This window comes from Pieris napi, chromosome 14 (assembly GCF_905475465.1).
Source record: "Pieris napi chromosome 14, ilPieNapi1.2, whole genome shotgun sequence".
NCBI classification, from domain to species: domain Eukaryota; kingdom Metazoa; phylum Arthropoda; class Insecta; order Lepidoptera; family Pieridae; genus Pieris; species Pieris napi.
Genome location: NC_062247.1, coordinates 2,546,387 through 2,572,203, shown reverse-complemented (window position 1 = coordinate 2,572,203; position 25,817 = coordinate 2,546,387). Strand labels below are relative to the sequence as shown.

The 25,817-nt window shown below is 32.1% G+C and overlaps 1 protein-coding gene across 1 annotated transcript in view; it reads left to right on the top strand.

The window, feature by feature from the left end:
* Positions 1–25,817, top strand: part of LOC125055860 (nephrin) — a 434,287-nt gene that overhangs the window by 233,349 nt on the left and 175,121 nt on the right. The window contains exons 5-7 of the mRNA XM_047658511.1: positions 3,689–3,802; positions 19,377–19,580; positions 21,098–21,258. Of these exons, the coding sequence (XP_047514467.1) occupies positions 3,689–3,802; positions 19,377–19,580; positions 21,098–21,258 (479 nt within the window). The remainder of the gene's footprint in view (positions 1–3,688; positions 3,803–19,376; positions 19,581–21,097; positions 21,259–25,817) is intronic.

Below are 25,817 nucleotides of genomic sequence, written 5' to 3'. Positions count from 1 at the left end.
TAAGACGTTATCACGTAAACATCTCGATCGTAAACCTACTTTACAAACAACCAATTTTTTTTTTTTCGTAGATTGTTCTTTTGTTCCACTTTTACGTGTCCGTTTGCCAGATGGCAAAGGCCTCCTCCAACCTTCTCCATTCTGGCCTTTCTATGGCCACTCTACCTCATGTTGTTCCCGCGACTTGTATAATGTCGTCGTCCCATCTTTTTTGTGGTCTACCTCTCTTTCTCTTTCCATCTCTTGGGTACCATTGTGTGATTATTTTACTCCATTTGCCCTTTCCCCTGATCATGTGGCCTGCCCATTTCCACTTTTTTCTTCTTATTTTCAAAGTTATGTCCTGTACCTTAGTCTTTCTTCTAATGTTGCTACTCCTTACTTTGTCTTTTCTTTTGATCCCAGTCATGCTCCTTTCCATGGCATGTTGACATACGGAGAGTTTATTTGTTGCGTTTTTTGTTGTCACGGTGTTACTCCTCAGAAATGGCTCGACATGAAATTTTGTGTGCAAATCGTTAAGTCTGTGAATCAGATAACATCTATTTTTCATCCCTCTTAATGTTAAGGGTAAAATTAATTTTTTAGACATATTTTTGTTGTTTAGTATTTTATGATACAGCATACAAAAATACATACAACCCTTAATTTTTACCCATCTCCGATCAATCCCTATTTTTTTGTATTAGTTTCCTAGGAATAATATACATGGCAAAACAACGTTTGCCGGGTGAGCTAGTAATATATAAAACAAAGACCAGTCCTTGACTTGCAGTAAGCGATCTAAAGCTCTGAGGTAGTTACAGGAGTGTGTTAACATATGTTTAAAATTGATCGTCAGTGAAGTGAACAAGAAAAAAATCAATGGCGCTACAACCTTTTTTTTTAGGTCTGGGTCTCAGATTTCTATATAGAAATCCATTGATGCACAGCCGGGGATCGAATCTACGACCTCAGGGATGAGAGTCGCACGCTGAAGCCACTAGGCCAACATTGCTCACGAATAACATCAACTGACTATTATTCTATTGCTACGGTACTTGCTTCATCATAAACCTTTTAAGACACTCGTGAAATCAATTAGCGTGGCGTGCATAATCTATACAACGATAACTATAGTACATAAGTCATCTTAAATAGGGACTTAACAGAATTTATAATATAAATAAATATTTTATTCGATACAAATTATTTGTGCCAATAAGAAAAACATGTGAATAAAAAACTTTTTTGACCGGATTGAAGTTATGTATTATTATAAATTTACAACTATTTAACATAATTTTAAATTTATCCGACGTTTCGCGTGCTTTACAGCGTGCGTGGTCACGGTGACTGAAGACAAAGGTGTTGGATGTCAAAAAGTATCACAGCTGTAGAGAAAGTTGCATTATCTGTATTTATTACCCCGGAGTTGGTATCGACTAAAAGATGGAGGGTTTTGGCAAAAATGGCTCACGGTGTCCTCTATTTTCGCGGATGGTTTTTCTTGAGATTTTAATTTGGATATTATTGGATCCCAGCTGTTTGACAATTTTAGGCCGTCTTCTCTATTGAAATTGGGGTGTTTTTTTATTTCAATGGCTTCGCGTACCAATCTTGGGAATATAATAATACATAACTTCAATCCAGTCAAAAAAGTTTTTTATTTAAATGTGTAAAAGTTATGTCAATCAAAGACAATACTATGAAAACATGTGAAATTAAACGTAATAAATTAACTTCTTACCATTTAATGAGTGACATGAGCGTAATTACACCCAGGCCACTCAACCTATAATTGGATGGCGCTTTTTAACACCAGCTTCGTTAGTTCATTCTTTATTGAAATTCGATCATTCAATTTCAGCTGCTTTAAATTCGACGCCGGTTCCACAGTTCAATTCTTTACCCCCGGGAACGATGTACTGTTGACCGATTTTACGCTGCCACGCTCAGGAATAATTTCACTTAGCGTAATGATTTTTTTTTATTTGTTTTTCAATGAAGTAGGTTTATGTGCCAATATAATTAGTATATATGTAATGAAAATATTTATATATTTTACAACAACCTTCCTACCTACCGTAATTTTGTTTATCACTCTCTTAATAAGGTTTTAGTTTTTATATAGTTGTAGTTTTTTTTGCTTGTTTAATTTTTTCCTTGATAGTTTGAAATTTTTGGTGTGTATTTGTGTAAAAATAATGAAGTCATTTTATTGTATATTTTAAACATACATGTTTTTTTAGGACTTAAATAAATACACTAGATCAGTTAAACTAGTATGAATAATAGTTAAAGATTATATATGGTAATAATTAAAGGTTATATTAGGTTTTATGTTTTAAAAATAAAAAAACATTGGTCCCTTGGTCTCAGATTTATATATTTTCTGGATTTCTCTATCTGTTCGGTTTATTTAAGCATATATGCTTATAAATAAATAAAGCACTAAATCCATTAAACTATTATATGTTTTAAAATAATGTAAAATACATTGGTTCCTTGGTCTTAGATTTATACATTTATTATGTTTTAACAGACATAGAAAATCACATGCAAAGTTAAAAATCACACGACCATTGGCTAACACCGCTCTAAAAATATATAACTTAAAAACAAATAGACAAAACTGTACCAATATGTTCGCACCGATTATTTTGCACCGTTTGAATAAACTTTATGTGCGATCGTTATAAACTTTCACAGAATCCGTTCCACGTATTGAAACATTGAATAAAAACTTGTCAAGTGAGAACCGCAAGTTCTAGTATTCTACAACTTTCAACGTCCTAGATTTTTTGTGGTGCAAGCCTGTGAAACTTATAGGATTTTTGTTCTCATATCGTAAGAAAAGTTGTCCTTACGTCACATAACAGCCTTGCGATTCTGTAACTCACTTTTCGAACTCACACAGCGGTTTTCACAGCGGCGGTCGCGCTCATATCAGTCGTAAAGCAGTAATTTTACGATTTGGCATTTTGATAAGGAGGGAGTTTGTAGTTTATTGTTTAAACTGCGAAAACCGCTGTGTGAGTTCGAAAAGTGAGTTACAGAATCGCAAGGCAGAAGAGTTTTTTTTATACTCAAATAATTCGGGACGTTTGGACACCACTTGCATATGTGATATGTATGCAATTATCACTCGTACAATGATGAAGAACATGCACTTTGTTAGACAGAGCAGAAACCGAAATGTGTTTATTCGTGCCCATAGGCTTCATACATCATAATTTAATTCATTTATACTCAGACAGATGACATAATTAAATGTGTGTAGAACAACGTGTGGAACCACTATGTGGAACCAGCTGCCCACTGAAGTATTTCCGAACCAATTCGACTTAGGGTCCTACAAGAAAAGAGCGCAGCAATTCTTAAAAGGCCAGCAACGCACTCGCTAGCCCTGTGGTATTGAGAGTGGCCATGGGCGACGGTATCACTTAACATCAAGTATCATGCCCGTTTGCCACCTAAGCTTTAAAGAAAAACAACGTGAGGATTCTATCCTATTCGGAAAGATGGAAGTATCTGATCCCAAACCCATTACCATCTATTATCTACAAATTCATCCAGACTTGAATTTAAAGTACATGTGATTACCAGAATGGATTTTCTAATTACAATTCTAGGTATACATAATAACCAATAGTACAGTTAAGGGATTAGTGGGAATTGTAGATGTTTACGGTAATTAATTTTTCAGTGCCACCAGAAAAGCCTGTGGTTGTGGACCGATGGGGACGGGTCATCAACACTACGACCTTAGGACCTCACGAAGAAGGAGACGATGTGCTGTTGACGTGTCGAGTCCTTGGAGGTAGGTTCTTGGTACAACATCTTTATTTAACACTAGCGACATGTTCCGGATTCTCAAGGCATATAATTTTAAAGGATAATCAAAAGTCAATCATTTTTGGTTAAAATTAATAGCGAAATAAATTCAAATCGGGGCAGAATTTTTAAATGTATACTAATATAGAAAAGATGAAAGATTTAGATCAGAGATAGATAATATACATCAGAGGAACCTTTTATGCTCTATATGAAAGTAAACCAGAAGAAAAAATATATATTTATCTTTATAGATATAAATACTTATGGCTTGACGGTAAAACAATTTTTATACCAAGTAGTTAAATAGTTTAATTGATCACTAATTATATCATATCTGAACCCAAAAAAAACTCAATCAAAATTAATTTCACAGAATACAACACTGTTATATGTAGTAAAAAATTGAATTTTCTTTCTAAATTCTTGTAAGGAAACTAAAAAGTTCCAATTCCAAAAATATCTAACAACCTTAACCGATTGCCGAATATTTTTCTTATACCTAGTTTTAAGAAGTTTCACTTGAATATCGTATTTGATACTAAATGTTTGCCCGGCTCAACTCGATAGAACATGAAAATGCTTTTATTCTGAGTACAAAGATTTCTTTTCGAAGGAAAATAGGTTGCAGGTACGAAGGTATTAAAACTGGGGACAAGTCTCAACTTTATAAGCGTTATTGGATGTTTTTGACAGTTTACTTAATGGAATTTGATGGTTTACTTGCAAAGAAAATGAAAGGTAACGCATTTACAAGTAAGGAATTCTCGAATTATTCTAACACGAACAACTTTTTTATGATATTTGTAAATATTTTATCTAATATATAAAATTCTCGTGTCGCGGTGTTTGTGGTTAAACTCCTCCGAAACGGCTTGACCGATTCTGATGAAATTTTGTGTGCATATTGGGTATAACTGAGAATCGGACAACATCTATTTTTCATCCCCCTAAATGTTAAGGGTAGTCCACAAAGTCCAGTAGTAATTTTTAGATATTTTTTTTATAATACAGCATTAAAAAATACCTACAACCCCTAATTTTCACCCCTCTACGATCAACCCCTATTTTTTATTATAAATGATAAAAATGGCAAAACGACGTTTTCCGAATCAGCTAGTATATATATATATATATATACGTATATATTAGGTCTAATATTTTGTGGCGTCGCTCATGGCTACCAGATCATTGCTGCCAACTTTAAACACAATTCAATCAAAAGCGCACATATTCTATAAATAATATATGTTGGCTTTATAGCCTTTCTTTTGTTAACATAGAAATACGTAATGAATTATCGGAATTATAGCGTATTATTCATACTAGCGCCTAGTTTATTAAAACAAATTAAAATATACAACAACTTCAGGTTCTTATGTTTTACTTTATTTACGATAGATGTCCTTATTTGAAAAAGTAACAAAATAGTCTAATAAGTTGAATGTTCTTATAATTATTTTATTATCTTATGTATGAACAATAATTATAAGTGCCGCAAAAAGGTTTCTTTAGTAATCGCAAGTTACTCTATTCTCTTAGCAACGAGTGTTAGGATAAGTTTTATGAAATACTAATAATTGTTTTTTAATAATATTTTTTTTAAGCCAATTCTGTTTGAGACGGAAATGATAATTAAAAGAAGCTACGTTAATCCCGCTTAATCTAAAGTTAATTAGTATAGTAATTCTATATCATCATGGTGCTTTATCGATCAAACGACTATTTAGGAAATTGAATCAAAAAGCAACAGGTGGCGTGCTTATAAACTCCCGAACCCCTCCAAATCTTCATTGTAATGACATTTCCCCTCTCAAGAATTTATTTTTTCACCTGCTCTTTAAGAAATGGCCCCAATCAATTTCTCGATTATGCAAATCGACCCTCGTCAATTTGAATTTTAACTATAATCGGATGAAATTTATAGAAAAGTTTAAATTGAATTATAAACAAGTTTTTATTCGCGATTTTCTTAGATTCTGACATTTTTAGTCCATTAAAAAAACTTAGCACGTCAAACCAGAGCGCGTTTTTTTAATATGTATGTAGTCTAGTCGACAAGTTGAAAATGGAACAAAATAGAGATACTACTCTTAAAATTATGTGCGATAGCTCATTGGATCCGGAATGACGTCTAGAAAAATGTGCTAAAAGCGTGTATTAGCACATAAAAAATTGCAAAAGTTATAGACCATTAAAGATGAAAAAATAATGGCATTTAGTTTTTTGCCAATATTTAATAAACTATTAATATTTAAGAAATTTCAAATAAAGATTCTGAAAGAGGAGGAAATTTCTAATAAAAAACTCCTGACTCCTAGAACTCTATCTCCATTATTTATAATGTTAATTTAACGCTGAAAATAGGTCTGCGGTTGACATTTTTAGGATTCGCGCGTGGCGTCAAAAGCGACTACGGCACATTAATTAATTTATTTAAGGTATTGAATATTTTTTTTTAAATTTGAAAAAATTATGGTGTGTTCTGAACACTATAATTAATTTATTCCCGTTGAAAATTTTACTTAAAGTTAATTTTTCAACAAGTTAAATAATTGGTAACTAACGAAATTTTCTCGAACGACCGTCTTAATTGTAAGTGAAAAAAAATGTTTAAATAATGGTCGTAAAAATATTTCGCTTCGTAGAGCCTTTCTTACATACATACTTAACAAGATCGTGCCATAAAAGTTAAAAAAATATTTATACTTTGTTTATAACAATTTTTTTACTTAAACAAAAACTTAAAAATCCATGTAATGATGTTAAAAAAAAAAATTTTTTTCTAAATCATCATATAATCGTTTTTTTATTAATACAAGATATTTATTGATTTGCAAAAAAAAAAAAATCCCGCCATTTGTTGATAAATTTTTTTTAAACAAATTGATTAAATCAATATTTTTTAAAAAAAATTTAACACAACTTTATTACATTAAAAATTTTATGATTTTTAAAAAAAAATTTTTTCCTTAATAACAATTTTTAATTGTTTATAATCGTTTTTTTTAATTTTCTATTGTTTAAATAATTAGTTAAGAAATTTTTTTTTTCCTAAAAATCATAATTGACAGTCTTCTATAAAGTAACAGAAAAAAATTTTTTTTTAACCAACAATTCTATTGTTTATTAACTTACCAATTTGTTATAAACAAATATTCAACTTTTTTTTATTTTTTTCTAAAACTTCTAAAATTAACAAAAACAACCATATATAACAAAGTATAGAAAAAAAAAATTTTAATTTTAAATAAAAGTAATATTCATGATAATCAGAAAATTTACAAAAAAAATTTTTCTATACTTTGTTATATATGGTTGTTTTTGTTAATTTTAGAAGTTTTAGAAAAAAAATAAACAAAAGTTGAATATTTGTTTATAACAAATTGGTAAGTTAATAAACAATAGAATTGTTGATTAAAAAAAATTTTTTTTCTGTTACTTTATAGAAGACTGTCAATTATGAGTTTTAGGAAAAAAAAAATTTCTTAACTAATTATTTAAACAATAGAAAATTAAAAAAAACGATTATAAACAATTAAAAATTGTTATTAAGGAAAAAATTTTTTTTAAAAATCATAAAATTTTTAATGTAATAAAGTTGTGTTAAATTTTTTAAAAAAAATATTGATTTAATCAATTTGTTTAAAAAAAATTTATCAACAAATGGCGGGATTTTTTTTTTTTGCAAATCAATAAATATCTTGTATTAATAAAAAAACGATTATATGATGATTTAGAAAAAAAAAAATTTTTTTAACATCATTACATGGATTTTTAAGTTTTTGTTTAAGTAAAAAAATTGTTATAAACAAAGTATAAATATTTTTTTAACTTTTATGGCACGATCTTGTTAAGTATGTATGTAAGAAAGGCTCTACGAAGCGAAATATTTTTACGACCATTATTTAAACATTTTTTTTCACTTACAATTAAGACGGTCGTTCGAGAAAATTTCGTTAGTTACCAATTATTTAATAGAAAAAAAAAATTTTAATTTTAAATAAAAGTAATATTCATGATAATCAGAAAATTTACAAAAAAATTTTTTCTATACTTTGTTATATATGGTTGTTTTTGTTAATTTTAGAAGTTTTAGAAAAAAAATAAACAAAAGTTGAATATTTGTTTATAACAAATTGGTAAGTTAATAAACAATAGAATTGTTGATTAAAAAAAATTTTTTTTCTGTTACTTTATAGAAGACTGTCAATTATGAGTTTTAGGAAAAAAAAAATTTCTTAACTAATTATTTAAACAATAGAAAATTAAAAAAAACGATTATAAACAATTAAAAATTGTTATTAAGGAAAAAATTTTTTTTAAAAATCATAAAATTTTTAATGTAATAAAGTTGTGTTAAATTTTTTAAAAAAAATATTGATTTAATCAATTTGTTTAAAAAAAATTTATCAACAAATGGCGGGATTTTTTTTTTTTGCAAATCAATAAATATCTTGTATTAATAAAAAAACGATTATATGATGATTTAGAAAAAAATTTTTTTTTTTAACATCATTACATGGATTTTTAAGTTTTTGTTTAAGTAAAAAAATTGTTATAAACAAAGTATAAATATTTTTTTAACTTTTATGGCACGATCTTGTTAAGTATGTATGTAAGAAAGGCTCTACGAAGCGAAATATTTTTACGACCATTATTTAAACATTTTTTTTCACTTACAATTAAGACGGTCGTTCGAGAAAATTTCGTTAGTTACCAATTATTTAACTTGTTGAAAAATTAACTTTAAGTAAAATTTTCAACGGGAATAAATTAATTATAGTGTTCAGAACACACCATAATTTTTTCAAATTTAAAAAAAAATATTCAATACCTTAAATAAATTAATTAATGTGCCGTAGTCGCTTTTGACGCCACGCGCGAATCCTAAAAATGTCAACCGCAGACCTATTTTCAGCGTTAAATTAACATTATAAATAATGGAGATAGAGTTCTGAGAGTCAGGAGTTTTTTATTAGAAATTTCCTCCTCTTTCAGAATCTTTATTTGAAATTTCTTAAATATTAATAGTTTATTAAATATTGGCAAAAAACTAAATGCCATTATTTTTTCATCTTTAATGGTCTATAACTTTTGCAATTTTTTATGTGCTAATACACGCTTTTAGCACATTTTTCTAGACGTCATTCCGGATCCAATGAGCTATCGCACATAATTTTAAGAGTAGTATCTCTATTTTGTTCCATTTTCAACTTGTCGACTAGACTAATGACTATGACATGGGTTTTTAGTTAATGGATAATAAGAAATACATAAATACTTTGTAATGCTGTCTTTTGAAGTGTTCTTGAGGTTCGAAGTTCTTTAGGTGCATTAGGGGAAAAAAAATTACGGGAGAAATGCAATAATAATGATATCAATGTAACGAAGATGTGCAGCGTTTTTGTCGAAGAAAAGAGTGAGAGCTATAGTGAGAAAGATTGAGAGAGAGAGTAAGGGAGATCGAGAATAAATACAAGCTATTGGTTGAAGGTATTGTATTCCTTTAGAACATATTAGAACTTTAGATGGCAATTCTGTCGCATAACGTATTGTGTAGTATATGCAGATTTTTTCTTTATTTATATTAACAATAGGCTAAGGTTTTAGTTATATTACATAGTGGCAAACTATTCAAGGGAAACGGTAGGAGAACACCAGTCATGGGGACCACCATGCTTTATTGGTGGTTATGCCATTAAATTGTAGCTTATGTGAAACGTTGGTACTTTGAACACAGCGCCATTTGTTAGAATTGTGACTATCAAATAATAAACAAATATTTTGCAATAAAATAATATTGCGGAAATAAATTGAGATGTAAGCTATCCTATCTTTTAAGTTGGATCAAACTACACACGGTGTGCAAATTTGATTGATATCGGTTCGGTAGTTTAGGAATCCATCGCGAACAAACAACGTGACTCGTAATTTATATATATTAAGATTAGCACGTATACAGTGTGAATATAGATATACAAATACATGGAGTGATCATATACTGTTACATGATCATCTATTGGGGCTTTTACCTTAGTAATATTTTATTTATAAAGAAGTTTCACTTCTGACATGTGTACTTTGTACACACGCACTTTTTGATATGAGAGCCACATTTTTACTTGTCAACTTTAAAAGAGTTAAAGTCGTAAGATTGTACTGAACTATTTGACTTCAGGATGCCTCATTTTACCACCCACCCCCATTGCTGAAAATCTTTCAGTAGTAATTTCAGTGATACCCTAAAAAACTACTGAACCTTTGTCACCCTCTGGAGTGCGTGTCATCTTTATCGGCTGAAAGAACCTTACATTCTCTTTATTACAAAAAAATATGCGATTTCAATAACTCTGATTTTCAATAAATCAGTGTTATAATATATATATAAAAGTTTTTATTTATAAAGCATTGAATATGCATGTATAATTCAACAGTATGGTTTAATAAACGCGGCATAACATTTGATTCACGCAATACTAAACAAAATCACTAATTAATTGTTCTAATTTAATATTACACATATTCTATTAGAGCACTAATAGGCGAGTTAATGAAAATTCAATATGATAGAGAATATTATGTGTATCAAGGTTGAATTGAGTGAATTTGTCTAATTAGAGGGCCGTTTTCAAATATATTTTGTATGTTATAAGATACGTATTTGATTAACATTGCTTAGTTGGCTTGTAAATATATGCGTATGTGTAGTCAATTTATAAGAAAATACGAGATTTTTGCGGTGTATTTATATCAAAACTAGCTGACCCGGCAAACGTTTTTTCGCCATATATATTATTATTTTATATAATCGATCGTAGAGGGTGAAAATTAGGGGTTGTTTGTATTTTTGTGTGCTGTATCACAAAAAGGGATTAGGGATTGCGGAGGCATGTTTAAAACTAAAGGGATATAAAAATATTTTTTTAAGAAAAAACGTTAAGTATACGTGAGTGTGTGAGTGAGTATGTGAATGGGTGAATGTGTAAGAGTGTATTTGAGAGTGTGGCTGAATATATAAGATGTATTATGATTAAATATTTTATACTTGATACAATACAATAGCTGACGCAGTGTCTGTATGTGCCCATCGCCCTTAGTTGTTACTATGAAATTTTGTATGCATATTCAGTAAGTCTGAGAATCGGACAACATCTTTTTTTCATCCCCCTAAATGTTAAGGATGACCACCTCTAAATTTATTTTTTATACAACATTTTTTGTTTATATTTTTTTACGATAGATATTAAAATACTTACAACCCTTAATTTTCATTTCCTCTACTATCAACCTCTATTTTTAATGAGTTAATTAAAAACTAATGACTTGAATTCTCTGGTTTATATAGAGAAAAATTCACAGAAAAACCTAAAAAGTTTTAATTCCAGAAAACCGAACAGTCTCTGAATTACGAATTTATTTCAAATCGTGACTACTTAATTCGTTTAATAAGTGACTTCGAAATACACACACCGTACACACTACTGCATATAGACTGTATATATATATATACACCATCATATAGCGTGGCAACGCGTCGCCACGGCATGCGTCGCCACGCCAGAAATCGGTTTAACGTGCGGCTATAGATGTTTCACATCAAAATTAAAAAAAAATAATGTGGGGTTGACATTGTTAATTATACTTGCTATATTTTGTACTCCAGTTAAAACTGGTTATTTACCTCGCGGATTACGCTAATACCTCCCGCAATGGCTTCAACACATATGTACAACACAAAATTACTGTTAAATAAAATATCAACATGAACAAATTCATTATTTCAGCAGCGTGTTTGCGCAAACACCGAAATCTAATTTAAATAAGCATTGCCTGTTTATCGGAGTGGAAAAGCAGTACAAGTGTAGGCCTTATTGCTTTCGGCATAAACGTTATTTTGGCGTAATTATTGCTTTTAGGCTGATTCTGAGCACTGGAGTACGTTCGTGACCTGCTTTAGTCGTAATTACGAAAAGGCGAAATCTGGTTCGATTGATTTTTGGAATCGAGATGAAATTCAGTATCGTTTAGCAGAAGTTGTCGGTATTTATAATGAGGGATCGGGTTTTTAAGGAATATCATTTTCTAAAAGTGCAGTTTTCCATTGACGTACTCTTACTGAGGTACTGATTTTTAAAGGCGTCGTTCGATACTTCAATAGCGCGTTAAATGTTAACGTGAAATTTTACCGCCTAGAACAAAAAAAGCTTGAAAGAAAATATGTGTGTACATATCCTTAGCGATATTAGTTTATAATTGTTAATATTTGTATATATTATTGAGACATTTTGTTTACATTTCTTCACAAGTCTACATTTTAGAAATGATGGTATTTTTCGTAATATGTTTGATTATTTACTGTAATGATGTCTAGTGGATCATAGGTAGTGTTCGGAGGAGTTGTTCAGATCCTGCAGTTGAGTTTCATCATCGGTCGTCGTGGAAGAATACCAAATTCCACTCGTAGCATCTTCTTCCACCCCTGAGTGCTTTAAGGCACTTTTTGGTCCTTCAAGATATCATCGTACATATTCCTAAAAGGCCGGTAATGCACTTGCGATCCTTCAGAGTGAGTGCCCATGGGCGGCGATATCACTTAAAATCAGATGAGACTCCTGCCCGTTTCCCCCGTTTTATAAAAATATCGTTTTTATAGGCTAGCTTAACTGAAATGCGATATTTTGGATAACATTTCAACGAGTGCTAAAATATGTAGTATTTGAATGTTTTTACTTGAAGTCAGTTTTATTTTATGAAATTACTTTTATTCCTGGCCTAATTCTCATCCCAAAAAAATCCCTTTCCAGTAATATTCCTTATTAATATTGTTTATTTCCATCTATCAGATCTTTTTATATCTATCAGACCTAGATAACATCTTATTTAAGATGTCAGACAATACGAAATATACAATTAGATCTGCGCAGAGAACTCATTAAAATTGTTAACTTTCCTTGCGTTGGTATTCTGCGAAATTGCATTTTGTTCAGGTACAAATTAACAATTAAAGATGTGGCTTCCAATTGACAAAAGCAGAATGTTATCTAACTGTTACGTTAGAAATATAACTATACTAAAAATTTTCATATATATCATGAGTTTTTCCTGAGTTTCATCATCGGACGTCGAGGCAGAATACGAAATTCCACCCATATCACCTCGACGTCCGCCGTTCCACAACTGAGCATTTTTCAAGGCAGTTTTTGCCGCGCACCACCACTATGTGTAACCAGCTGCCCACAATATCACTTAACATCAATTCTTAAAAGGCCGGCAACACACTCGCGAGCCGGGCGGCGGTATCACTTAACATCAGGTGAGCCTCCTGCCCGTTTGCCCCCCGTTCTATAAAAAAAAAAATGCATTCTATAGAAAAAACGATTAGTAAGCTTCAACAGTCTACCAACTTACCGTAACTTTGTTTTACAGGCTCTTAGTGTGGTTTAAGTTTTCATTTAGGTTTGTTTATTACTGTAATTGTTATTTTTTATCTTTTTAGTTTTAGCTATCATTAATTTTTAATTTTTCATAGACATAGACATAGACATAAGATTTATTACAAACAAAATTTTTAGTTATTATTTTTTTTTGTTTTGTTTTTTTAATTTTAATTTTGTGGTTGTGTGTTTAATTTTTTCCTTTGATAGATTTCTTATGTTCTAATGTCATTGATGTGTGAGTTAAATTTATGATGTCATATTTTCTTGTATTATTTAGGCATTACATTGTTAATAATAACATTTTTTACTTACCAAATTGCCCATTAATTATATCTCGTTAGTTCATCTGAATCAGTTTGAATAATACAAAAATACAAATCATTTAAAGCTTAATTCGTTTAAGTTGTGAGACCAGTTAGCCGTGCCCAGAATAAGTGAGGCCATAAAATCCCTAACTTTGCCCGAACTAGCATGTGCTAACCGATTTCATGAATAGATGCATGCACCAGCAACTTCGAGAAACTCAAATCCAAATTGAATCCATTGACACTTTGAATTAGATTGGCCGCACAACGAACACAGTGATTTAATTTGGGTAAAGTGGTTGCAAATCTTACAAGCGAGACTCGTGTGAAATTCTGTTAGCTGCCCTTTCGTCCTTGCTGAATTTCGTTAGGAAATTACATAATAGTTAGTACATAACATGTTACTAACATACATTAAGTATCTCAGTATTCGGAACGAAAAAATTTAATGATTACGACATCAAGAGTACGTCACAATGTTATAATGAGTTATTGTTACATACACATAAATACACAAAGTTCAAAACACTTACGAAATAATTGAGCTTAACTAATAATAAAACCAATCTTGTCAAATATAGAAACCAACCAACTGATACAAAGAAGAAAACGAAAACAAACATGGCGATCGGCCGTGTCAAAAGTTCCTTAGCGGTTATGTACTAACTATCATATAATTTCGTAACGAAATTACATAATAGTTAGTACATAACATGGCAAAGTTGTTTCTAATATAATGTACTCGTCAGTGGCTTTTGGCGTTGAAAACTAAAACTAGATATAACTATAACATGTATTAACAATTAAAAATTGTATTTTTGAAGTTATACTTCTTTAGGCGCGTTATGAAAAATTTATGAGAGTGAAATTTTACGATTCGCGCGCACCGTGACACAAAATTAACAGAATGAAGTTGCCCACGGAAGATGCTACGGCATTGGACATAATTTAAAAACATCATTCGAATAATAATAGAATTTATGTTACACTTAATGTAAGAGAATAATAATAAATATTTATTTATTTAATTTTTCAAATGTAAACTGAACTTTATTGACTATAATGACTACTTTTCCAGTCTTTGATTATTTAATTGTAATTTTTCATGCAATCAAAAACTATTTTTAATAATGCTAAAGAAGTATAACTTCTTACGCGCGTACATAAGTTCACCCACCCTTTTTGTTCTATTATTATTATAAATTAATCAGTTTTAGTTTTACAAATATAAACTTCTTATTTATTACATAGCACCCGCGATTATCGTTTCGCCTTAATATGTTTTTTTTATTAAGCCTTTCTTTATTGTAGCTATACCAACATATAGAACATTTTAACCCCATAGAGACTGTTCGCCGTAAATTTTTCTTTTCATAAAAACCTTTCTCAGAGTCTCAGGAATTTAAAGAAAATACTCGAGTCGGGTTTAAGCAACATATTTTGCGATCCCTTTTATTTTTATAGATTACTTTTAATAGCGAGTATAATAACTTAAAAATTACTACATAATGAGTATAGTTATATTATGATAAGGTCATTAGATCGAACCCCAGTCATGCACGAACGAATTGTCTATCTACAGAGACAAAAACCGTTATGGTAACCCACGATGCTAAATGGGGATTTACTCGAGCGTCGTAGAGACCTATTGGGATGCAAAGCTTAGATAATAAGAAGAAAAAAATGTTATATGATATTATATACCTTTTCATCGGTGGGGGAAGCGGCTATAGATTGTTAAATATGTAAAAAAAAACTGTTGCATAGACATCCTCGAGCGCGTCAGATATTGATAGCATCAATGCCCTACGTATTTTTAATAATGTACGTATGTTAATCTGATCGTTTGCATGATGCGGGTGGTTGTATTTAAGGGTTGAAAATGAAAAAAAAAAAAAAATATCGAGCGCGTCAGATTTTCTAAGTGCACCAAAAAAAAGCTCTCATTCACTAATCTGACGATTTCGATGGGACGCAAACCCACGGCCATTATCATAATTTGCAAAAAAAAATCGCAATTTTGAAATACTCAAGCGCGTCAGATTAAGATATATGTGGTTCATCTTTATGTTCTAAACGTACTGTCTCATAATCTGACGATTATCTAGAGGGATTCGCCTGATCTGACAAATTTTTTTTTGAAAAACGGTTCACCTAAAGGGCCATCCCTGCAACTTCCCGCTAATTCCATTCCTGGGCGCTTAAAATTGATATTTTGAGCTCGCTGAGTTCAAAGAAATAACATTTCTATGCATTTGAGCTCTCCCAGCTCGAAAGTCTGATAGAAGTTTCATAGAACACTATTTTTGGAATTTTCAAACCGCAATAACTTTTGAATGGATCAAGCAATTTTCACGCGGTTGGCGGCATTCGACGCAGTTTTATCATCCTCATAAGTAATTTTGCAATTTTAATTGATCGATCCACAAATTTCGGAGTAATCCCGAAAAAACACTTTTTCGGGTTTCTATCGTTCACGATATCTCTCGAACTAATCAACCGCTTTTGACCAGCTTGGTGGCGATCGACGTGGTTTTTCAAGCTCAAAGGCGGATTAGTTTTTGAAGTTGATCGATAAAGAAACCACTTAAAAAAAATATATTTCTTATTTTTTTAAGATTTTTCAAAATTTCTCAAAATCTTTCGGTCCGAATCGGTTCAAATTCACAGGAAATGTAATTTTGAGGGAAATATTTAGAACGCCGTTTAGTAGATTCCGATCGGTTTAAAGAAATGTAGGCATCACGCAGCTGCACGCATTTAACTTTATCGACGAATTTTTGTTATTTCGGCTTGCGGAAATCGTCAGATTATATATTTTTCATTATTCTTGAATTATTTCCTTCATAATAAAAAAAAAATTAGCTACGCTCGAGAATGTGGAGGTGACGTTTTTTTTTTACAACTTTGATGCCCTCCCCGTCACTCTCAAATTGTCAGATTAGTGGAATATACACTTTTTAGGATGTAATTAACTCACCCTACCTTAATCTGACGCGCTCGGGAATTTCTGATGGTCAATTTTTTTTTACTAATCTGATCCTGTCTCCTTCACGGGCGGCCTTATATATGGGCCTCATATTTTGTGGAGGTACTTAACCGGGTACAAGGTATCCCCCTATATATTAATCTGCCGCGCTTTAGTAAATCCCGAAGTCCCCTCTTGGGCTCCCCTACCATTAAGGAGTTATATTTTTGACACGGTCGATCGCCATGTTTGTTTTCGTTTTCTTTGTTGTATCAGTTGGTTGGTTTCTAAATTTGACAATATTGGTTTTATTATTAGTTACGCCCTCAATTATTTCGTAAGTATTTTGAACTTTGTGTATATTATTATCTAATCGCGCTAAATCTAATCTATAAATTATTAATTGTCCCTTATCGGCACTGATAATTGTTCAGTTGTGTGCCTTTCTCATGAAACCAAGAATATAACGATTTATATACTAACTATTCACAGGGCCTATTTATTGTCTATAATAATGGTGCATCCACGATCGTTCTTAGTGGTATAATGTCTTAATTAACGGTATGTTAAGCAGGGCAAAGTTAAACGATTAATCGAAGGGAAACGTGAAAAACTCATTGTTGTAACGCCGTTAGATGTATTTAAAAAAAAACCAGTCTTGAAGGTCATCCTAACATCTATTAAAAACAAAATTCCTCAAAAGCTACTATTAAACAACTGACGTTTTAAGGCAATTTCTGCCTCGCACCACCACTTTGTGGAACCAGCTGCCCACAATATCACTTAACATCAGGTGAGCATCCTGCCCGTTTGCCCTCTGTTCTTGTTCTGTTAAAAAATGATATTTAATTAATGATAAAAATAAATAATTATCCGCTACAATATTTTCCGTAATTTTCAAGCGCATAGTTACGTAAACTCATTATAACATTGTGACGTACTCTTGATGTCGTAATCATTAAATTTTTTCGTTCCGAATACTGAGATACTTCATGTTTGTTAGAAACATGTTGACATATTTGTCTAGCTTGACATGGTTTTATTTTAGTTAATACTGTAACTAGATTTAATTGGGTTGTTACACAAATTTGTTATTCCCAGATTATATTTTTACTTTCAGCTGTACTCGTAATTTTTATTTAAGAGCTAACTTCTTATTTATCCAATCGTAAACAATTTCACTGCTTAAAACAGGGAATTTAATTTTGGAGATTTAAATTTGTACTGTTCTTCAGATGACACTGTCCTTTCATAAAAAAATAAAGGCCGTATCATCACATTTACGTGAACGCGATAAATACAAAAACGACTGGATTTTTGTACAGTACAAAAACCATTTCGTATAGTGCCCTGAGGATGATATAAAAAAGAGATACCAAAATGGTTTGCAAAGGAATCCACACAATCGAAACTTCTGCAGGTGGAATATATAAGATATATTAATTATAGGTTAATTTTGTTGCTGCTGATTAAGTAGTCACATATACAGGTTTGCTTATATATGCCATCTCTATACCTTTATAACAAGACAAGGTCTCTTTTAGACGATCACTCTCGTACTAGTTAGCGCCATCTGTTGGCCCGGAGATGATATTGACAGAAAGTCGGACGACCCGAGCATCGTCACTTTTATTTTTAGCAGCATTTGCCCCGTGTACAATGATTTACGCTTGGGAAGGGTTATTTTTCTGTAACTTGTGTGTAAAGAACAGCAGGCAGTTTTCGTAGGTAGGGTACAGTAGACCACATAGATCCTGCATAAGCCCTAAATAATCTAATAATCTTTTGAAGTTATACTTCTTTTGGTGCGTTAGGTTAAAATTATAAGGGTAAAATTTCACCAAATTCAAAAAACCGACACCCTGAAGTTAGCTACAGTCATTATTTTAGATTTTTCTATTCTAACAATAGAATTTTTAGTGTCGTTTTTTCAGCAAATGTAGAATATATTTTTTATCTTGTTACTCCAAAGAAGTATAACTTCTAACGCATGTACATAAGTACACACACGTTTCTTTTGTTTTAGACACTCAAATTGAATGTTCAGAATAAAATCTAATCTACGCTTACTTTCAATTCCAGTTGAAATAATAACTGTCACAACGCGTAGCATACACGGCCTTAATAGAAATATAACCTATAATATCGATTGTAACCCATGAATTATATATTAATTGAGTGTTGAGTATTAAGTATTTTTGGTAATTGCTCTATTAACGAGTCGTATTCATATGTAACTAATAATTATTTGTTGTGTATCATACAGAAAATTGGGTTCGTCGTCAATCATTTTTAAAAACAAAAAAGTGCGTGCGTACAATGTACACGTCAGAAGTGAAACATCTTTGGCAAACAAATTTTTAAATCTGGTTCATATTTATACAAAAACTTTAGATTTCCGAGACTTAGAGGAAGGGAAAAAGGAAGATATGTTAGAAATTTAATGAATTTAATTGTCATAAATATATTAAGTGTCGAAAATTAATACAAATTCTAAATTTATTTTATTAAATTTATTTCTTCAATAATAAAAACACGTGGCTTTTTAATTTACAATTCGTCATTTGAGATTTCAATAAATTATTTTGCATAAAATAAAAAATACTAATATTTCATCAATTTTATACGAAATTTTAATTTTAAAAATATAATTTCTATAAAGTAGGTTCCCTTCTCACTCTCTCTCAATCGGTCTCAATGGCTCTCTCCCTTTTCTTCGACAAAAACGCTGCACATCTTCGTGACGCTAATTATTATTATTGTGTTTCATCCGTAAAAATTTTACCCTCAAGCGCCTAAAGAAGTTTCACTTCAAAACACTCTACTATATTGTTTGTTTGATTTCAGGTCGACCCGAGCCCTCAGTTCGGTGGCTTGTTAATGGTGTCTTAGTAGACGAAGAGTATGAACACAACACTGGTGATGTTATAGAGAACAGACTTATGTGGCCAGCGATACGCAGAGCGGACTACGCTGCGGTTTTTACATGCCAAGCGGCGAATTCACATCTGGTACCACCAAAAGAAGTATCCCTGGTTTTGGATATGTATTGTAAGTATTCATTCGTATTCTTCAAAATCTTACGAAAAAATTGTACTGGGTGGCGCAAAAGTAAATTATATAAGTATTTTTTTAAGATATTTTTTTCAACAACAGAAAGACAGGAAATGTCATATAAAAAAAATAAACGAATTTTCTTTAGTGCCAGTACTTTTGCGCCACCCAGTATATAACCTGATTCATCAGTAGAAATATCGTAAGAAATTATCCAAAACCTATTATGGGTTTGTAGGGGTTTATGTGTACCACACATTTTCTATTATGACAGTGTACGTACAATTGGTAGCGCCGGTACTTCCTGCGCGCAATTAAATATTAGCTACTGTTTAGGTTTAATTTACTAAACACTCCTTAACTAGGTGACCGAAAACCTAAAGGTTAGAAATGGATACTCAAAAGCAATAAGGTTTTTTATTTTTCAAACGAGGAAACGCATTTATTTCTACAATTGGTTGGAAGCAATATTTCGGTTCTCTTTAAATGTGCCGTTACATTAAGAGTGAAAATACTTTAAAATCTGACTGGATAATTAAATTAATCAGACAACAAACATGCAATAAGAGTCCATGAGTACTAAACATTCAAATATGTGTACAGCTAATAAATTTTTAAAAACATCTAGTTATGTAATTTAATAAAATAAAATTTATATTCAATACGTTTTATTTAAATGTGTGGTACTCGTAAGCTCTTGTTAACTTGAGTGTGTGGGTATCTGGAAGCTATATCCAGGATGATCCCTTCCCTCGGTAAAATACTATGCGCTGGTTCGGCTGTCGCGTGTATAGTAAAAAAAGGAATCCAATAATCGATCAGACTAAGACTAGCACTTACCATCAACGGTGGTGTACCTACTCCAAGCTCTGGATCCCTTATTAATGATAATAAGAAAATTCCGTACGGTATGCGGACTAATGGTAGCGCCATTACGCAGGAAATTTGTGTGTCAAACTCAAAATCGAAAATTGTCATCCTTCTTTGACTGACACCAATTTAGCGCAAATATTTAGATTGTCCGAGTTTTCAAGGAATCAAAGTCAAAGTGAAAAATAATTTATTCATATATAATAGGTAACACAATGTACACTAATGAACGTCAAAAAAGAAATATACATTTAATGCTTCCAATTTTACTGCCAGTTCTCAAATCAAGGGCGTAGAACGGAAGAGAAGAACTGGCAATAAACTCTCCACGACTCTTTTTAATCGCCAAGTTTTTTGTTTAACACAACGTTTGTAAGCTGCTACCATTACACCATGTTCCACATGACATCCTAAGTAATAAATAATAATCAAATAAATTAAAAACAAAGATTTGTCCTCTATCAGCAGGAGGCATGGTGAAAAAGGAGCACGCACTTACATTTTCGTGGGAACAACACGCAAATACATAGTCGAAACAACTAACTAATGCTTTCAATAACAAATTCTATCCCTAATGTATGTTATTGTTATTAAGTAAAAAATCAAAGTGGCATCTCTAAACTATTCTCTTATATTGTTTACAGTAAGACCATTGACCGTAGAGATTAAGAAGCCAGCTGAGCTGGGTGAAGGTGGTGCTTTGACGTCAGAGAGGCGGTATGAAGTCTCCTGTGAGTCCGCGGGAAGCAGACCACCAGCCGTCATCACCTGGTTCAAGGGAAAACGGCAATTGAAGAGAATAACGGTAAGTGGTCATTGGTATCATTCTTGCTACTATATTTGCGCCATGATAGAAAGAGACATTGTTTTAACTCAGGATAGTATTTTAACACAGTTTTTTTATTACACTATGTATTATAAATGATATCAATAGATCAATAAGGTAAAGCAACGCTTATCGCGGCGAGAGTTCTGATGTTTTTTAACTTTAGCTCGGGTAACTAAGTGTTTTTTTTTTATAGAACAGGTGGCAAACGGGCAAGCTCGCAAGTGCATTGCCGGCCTTTTAGGAATTGGTAGGCTCTTTTCTTGAAGAAACTTAAGTGGAATTGGTTCGGAAATACTTCAGTGGCCAGCTGGTTCCACATAGTGGTGGTACATGGCAAAAACTGTCTTAATAAATGCTCATTTGCGGACGTCGAGGTGATACGGGTGGTATTTCTACAACAATTTGAACAATTCCTTTGAATACTCTCCATGGTAAAAGCGGTAGAAGATGCAGATGATATATGGATGTTTCGTGTAATTTCACTAGAACATTTTTCATAGCTAAGTCAGGACGTACAATGATAATTTGTCAATAATAATAGTCATCCGAACTGTAATGTTGCATTTTTGTACCAATTGTACCAATTGTCTCAAAATCGAGACATCAGCAATACCATAACTTTGCAAAAAAAACATGGGGTTGGATTCTTGGAAGTTACATAGTAAAGGCGCTAGTCAGGTCAGCTACCTGTTCAAGTGCACCTGTGTTTTAGCTGTAAATTCCAACGCGATAATTTTTAAATAAAATATTTGTTTTGTCATACACGAGAACTTAAGTACTATGCAAGGCTATATTATTAGTTCAGTCCACGCGCACCAGATGGCGTCATAGGAAGTGTATTCAAATTGGATCGAATAAAATAGTTATCGCATCGATTTTCGATTCGAATCGCGTGATCGGGTACTTTGAAGCAGGCGTTGGCGTTACGCCAGTTTTCTTTCCATTGTTATAATCGCTATTCATGATTATTATAGTTCTAAAATAATTTCAATAGGTTTCGCATTTAACGAGTTCGGCAACAAACGATTACATTACATCGATTTGGATTAAACTTAATTGATGATTATGCTACTATCAATTTTAATCACCTATTTAAATCCCTATGGAGATATAATATCAAACTATTAAAGTATTTTTGTTTAAACAGTTAAATTCAAAAATTCACTCGTATCACATCGGCATCGTTCCACAACTTTTTTAAGACTTAGGGTTCATCAATAACAGAGCGTAATGTATCTTAAAAGGCCGGCACCATACTTACGAGACTACTAGCAATGTAACTGACTGCCCATAGACAGTATTATTTAATACCAGATTTGCCTGCCCATTTGCCCTCGTTTGATAAAAAAATAACAGTAATAGTATAAATCACTGGACAAACATAGTTTTTTTTTATGCAATAGGAGGCAAACGGGCAGGAGGCTCACCTGATGTTAAGTGATACCGCCGCCCATGGACACTCACACTGCCAGAAGGCTCGCAAGTGCGATGCCGGCCTTTCAAGAATTGGTACGCTCTTTTCTTGAAGGACCCTAAGTCGAATTGGTTCGGAAATACTTCAGTGGGCAGCTGGTTCCTCATAGTGGTGGTGCGCGGCCAAAACTGCCTTAAACGCTTAGTTGTGGAACGACGGACGTCGAAGTGATACGATTACGATTGTGGTTTAAGATCTTTATTACATATGAAGACAGAATATCTTAAACTTACGAAGGAGTGCTTTGTAAGACACTTCTTACCACAGCACCACTTTATAGAACCAGCTGCTATTCTAGGTATTTCGAACCTTCAAGAGAGCATACACCTTAAAGGCCAGCAACGCACTTGTAAATCGCCCGTCCCGTAACAACTATAAGTGACCCATCTACTCATTTGCCTCTTGTCCTATGAAAAAAAACGTGTGTGTACATACTTATAATATTAATTATGTACACGCGTTAGAAGTTATACTTCCGTTACTCAGGTCAGGTCACTTCCATTGGAAGCGATATATCATGTACTAATCACTATGTTTGTATCACATTGGAACGGGTTTTCTCGCATAGAAATCATTATGTTGGTTTAAATAAACACGACTGAAATAGACTACGCCATGACAGACAATGCAACTTGTCGATAAAACAGAGTAAGCGCCAATTAGCGGCCCAGACTGCTTTACCGACGTTTGAACAGATATTCAGGGTGTCGGTTTTTTGTGACGGTGTGCGCGCTCACCGTAAAAACTTACTCTCATAATTTTTCCCTAACGCGCCAAAAGAAGTATAACTTAAATAACTTTTTATATTCTATTAATCTTAGCACAGCGCAAAAAACATGTTTAAAGCAGGAAAAATTAATTAAACCTATTAACCACCGACAGACGTACGTCGTCAGCAGTTTCCTTACTAATTAAAATCTAAAGTAATTACTGTAGCATCTTTATTATCTTTTTAATAAAAAATTTCAAATCTTCTATATTATCATCCATATTTAATATTAATTGCAATGTTGGCCTAGTGGCTTCAGCGTGCGACTCTCATACCTGAGATCGTAGGTTCGATCCCCGGCTGTGCACCAATGGACTTTCTATGTGCGCATTTAACATTTGCTCGAACGGTGAAGGAAAATATCGTGAGGAAACCAAAATGTCTGAGACTCTAGTATCTATCTTTAGTATCACCTACTTGCCTATTAGATTTAAAACTGATCATGAAACAGATTCAGAAATCTGAGGCCAAGACCTAAAGAAGTTGTAGTGCCACTGATTTTTTTTTTTTTTTTTATTATAAATTAGTTAAAGATTAACACTCCTACCACTATAATACTAAATTCGTATAAAGCATAATTTTTGTTCATTTGTACGCATATAATGACATCTACTAGTTAAAATTAAATAAATTAATGTTGGCGACACAACGGTAAAACTGTTCATATTGTTCTCGGTTTACGGTGCGTTGCGAGCACATGACGGACAGTTCTGTCATTCCATCATGATATTTTCATGTATGTCACGATATTGTAAACTGTCAAAAACTCTGTTCAATATATATTGCGCACAATTTAACGCATTGGTTTATTTATTAAAGAAGTAAACGTATAAGACACAAATACAGTAAAATAAATACATAACAGGTAAATTACTTCACGGATAAGAAAAAAAAGGGTGCGTGTACTTATGTACGCGCGTACGAAGTTATACTTCTTTGTAAATAATTAATTACAATTAAAGACTGGAAAAGGATATAGTCAATAAATTTCAGTTTACATTTTAAAAATTAAATAAATAAATATTTATTATTATTCTCTTACATTAAGTGTAACATAAATTCTATTATTATACGAATGTTGTTTTTAAATTATGTATAATGCCGTAGCATCTTTCGTGGGCAACTTCATTCTGTTAATTTTGTGTCACGGTGCGCGCGAATCGTAAAATTTCACTCTCATAAATTTTTCGCGCGCCTAAAGAAGTATAACTTCAAAAATGTTACTAAAGTTACGGAAAATGTCGTCACACATCGTCGTAGTCGTAGAATAGTGACGGATCTAACAAATAGGAAACTTTACAGGGCAGCCGTTTCAAAATTTAGAATCATTTTAGTTTTTTTGTCATAACTTTTTTAATTCATATTCTGTTACTATGAAAATTGGCATACAAGCAAATAAAAATAATAACATTAAATTACGCAATTTCTAAAAAAATCACATGCTGCTATGAGCGTCTATCAAATCCCATCACTTTACCGACTGATTGATTTGAAACTTAAAACACTTGGATTTTTTTTAATGTAGCCGTAAAATTTAGTCTATGTAGTATCCAAATACATGAAAAGTTGATTTTGTTTTTTTTTAATCCGACATTGTTCTACGATTATACATATACGGTGATGATTACCAGCAATACCAACTGTATGATTACCGTCAAACAATACAAGTGCCATTTATACACTAACAACAAATACTCGCGTGACAATTAACACGTACACCATACAGTTTACTTAAGCCATAATCGTAAGTCAGGCGTACACGATTGAGATTTAAGCGACCGCCCCATCGGTTAATGCCCCATTAGCCCAGTGTCTCCATGTTGCTGTAACGGTTATAGAGATATGAGAACCAACTATTTGATTTGCAAGTCTGTTTTTTGAGTTCCTAGTGTTTAAAAAGTCCCCTCGGGAATTGTGTTCTGTAGCGGGCTACTCGATTGTGAGGAAGTTGCATGGAGCTGGTTAGCTCTCCGCCTGCGTTCTCATGTCATTTTCACACGCGTTTATACTTTTTGTAACATATTTTAATAAGTATTTGATTTTCCTTTTTTAAACATGAGATATTAAAGAGCAAAAATAAAATAAAAATACAAGAAGGTTACCTCTAGAATTTTTTTTGCAAAATACTAGGCCATTAAATAATGCATAGAAACTTTATTAAAAGAAGTGTCTGGGCGACCGACTTCTGCTCCTGAACTGAAATGAAACAATATCCCGTAACCCACTTGGGCCCCATTTTTAATATTTATTTGTTGTTCTATGGAAATTATTTTAGAAAAGTTTTTGAAGTAA